This window comes from Lottia gigantea, assembly GCF_000327385.1.
Source record: "Lottia gigantea unplaced genomic scaffold LOTGIsca_104, whole genome shotgun sequence".
Taxonomy (NCBI): domain Eukaryota; kingdom Metazoa; phylum Mollusca; class Gastropoda; family Lottiidae; genus Lottia; species Lottia gigantea.
In genome coordinates, this window is record NW_008706849.1 from 81,045 (window position 1) to 82,810 (window position 1,766).

The window sequence follows — 1,766 nt, forward strand, 5'->3', positions numbered from 1 at the left end:
ACCTAATTTTAAAGTTCTGTAATGATTTTGGCAATACACCGTTTTCATTTCTTTTATAAACTGTATTCATAGGTACTACCTTGTTGACAAGAAGGTCCACCCCAGCCTCTCAAACAACCACTATAGCAAAGACCAGTTACAGCATCACAGCTTTTATTATTGTGACAATGACAGGTATAACTATTTCTATATCCAAAATTATAACCTGTAAATATAACATTATAACATTCATTATAACAAACACTAGTTACAGTATCACATCATTCATTATATAAACAATGACAGGTATAACTATTTCTATGTCCAAAATTATAACCTGTAAATATAACATTATAACATTCGTTACAACAAACACTAGTTACAGTATCACATCATTCATTATATAAACAATGACAGGTATAACTATTTCTATGTCCAAAATTATAACCTGTAAATATAACATTATAACATTCGTTACAACAAACACTAGTTACAGTATCACATCATTCATTATATAAACAATGACAGGTATAACTATTTCTATGTCCAAAATTATAACCTGTAAATATAACATTATAACATTCGTTACAACAAACACTAGTTACAGTATCACATCATTCATTATATAAACAATGACAGGTATAACTATTGTTATATCCAAAATTATAACCTGTAAATATAACATTATAACATTCGTTACAACAAACACTAGTTACAGTATCACATCTTTCATTATATAAACAATGACAGGTATAACTATTTCTATGTCCAAAATTATAACCTGTAAATATAACATTATAACATTCGTTACAACAAACACTAGTTACAGTATCACATCATTCATTATATAAACAATGACAGGTATAACTATTGTTATATCCAAAATTATAACCTGTAAATATAACATTATAACATTCGTTACAACAAACACTAGTTACAGTATCACATCTTTCATTATATAAACAATGACAGGTATAACTATTTCTATGTCCAAAATTATAACCTGTAAATATAACATTATAACATTCGTTACAACAAACACTAGTTACAGTATCACATCATTCATTATATAAACAATGACAGGTATAACTATTGTTATATCCAAAATTATAACCTGTAAATATAACATTATAACATTCGTTACAACAAACACTAGTTACAGTATCACATCTTTCATTATATAAACAATGACAGGTATAACTATTTCTATGTCCAAAATTATAACCTGTAAATATAACATTATAATATTCATTACAACAAACACTAGTTACATCATCACATCTTTCATTATCTAAACAATGACAGGTATAACTATTTCTATATCCAAAATTATAACCTGAAAATATAACAATATAATATTCATTATATCAAACACTAGTTACAGTATCACATCATTCATTATATAAACAATGACAGGTATAACTATTGTTATATCCAAAATTATAACCTGTAAATATAACATTATAACATTCGTTACAACAAACACTAGTTACAGTATCACATCTTTCATTATATAAACAATGACAGGTATAACTATTTCTATATCCAAAATTATAACCTGTAAATATAACATTATAACATTCGTTACAACAAACACTAGTTACATCATCACATCTTTCATTATATAAACAATGACAGGTATAACTATTTCTATATCCAAAATTATAACCTGAAAATATAACATTATAATATTCGTTATAACAAACACTAGTTACAGTATCACATCTTTCATTATATAAACAATGACAGGTATAACTATTTCTATATCCAAAATTATAACCTGTAAA

The 1,766-nt window shown here is 25.3% G+C and overlaps 1 protein-coding gene across 1 annotated transcript in view; it reads right to left on the minus strand.

Moving 5' to 3' along the window:
- LOTGIDRAFT_170779 (hypothetical protein) overlaps positions 1–1,766 on the minus strand; it is a gene marked incomplete at both ends in the record, with an annotated part of 26,434 nt that overhangs the window by 23,110 nt on the left and 1,558 nt on the right. Inside the window, 5 exons of the mRNA XM_009046627.1 lie at positions 80–205; positions 650–760; positions 872–982; positions 1,094–1,315; positions 1,427–1,648. Of these exons, the coding sequence (XP_009044875.1) occupies positions 80–205; positions 650–760; positions 872–982; positions 1,094–1,315; positions 1,427–1,648 (792 nt within the window). The remainder of the gene's footprint in view (positions 1–79; positions 206–649; positions 761–871; positions 983–1,093; positions 1,316–1,426; positions 1,649–1,766) is intronic.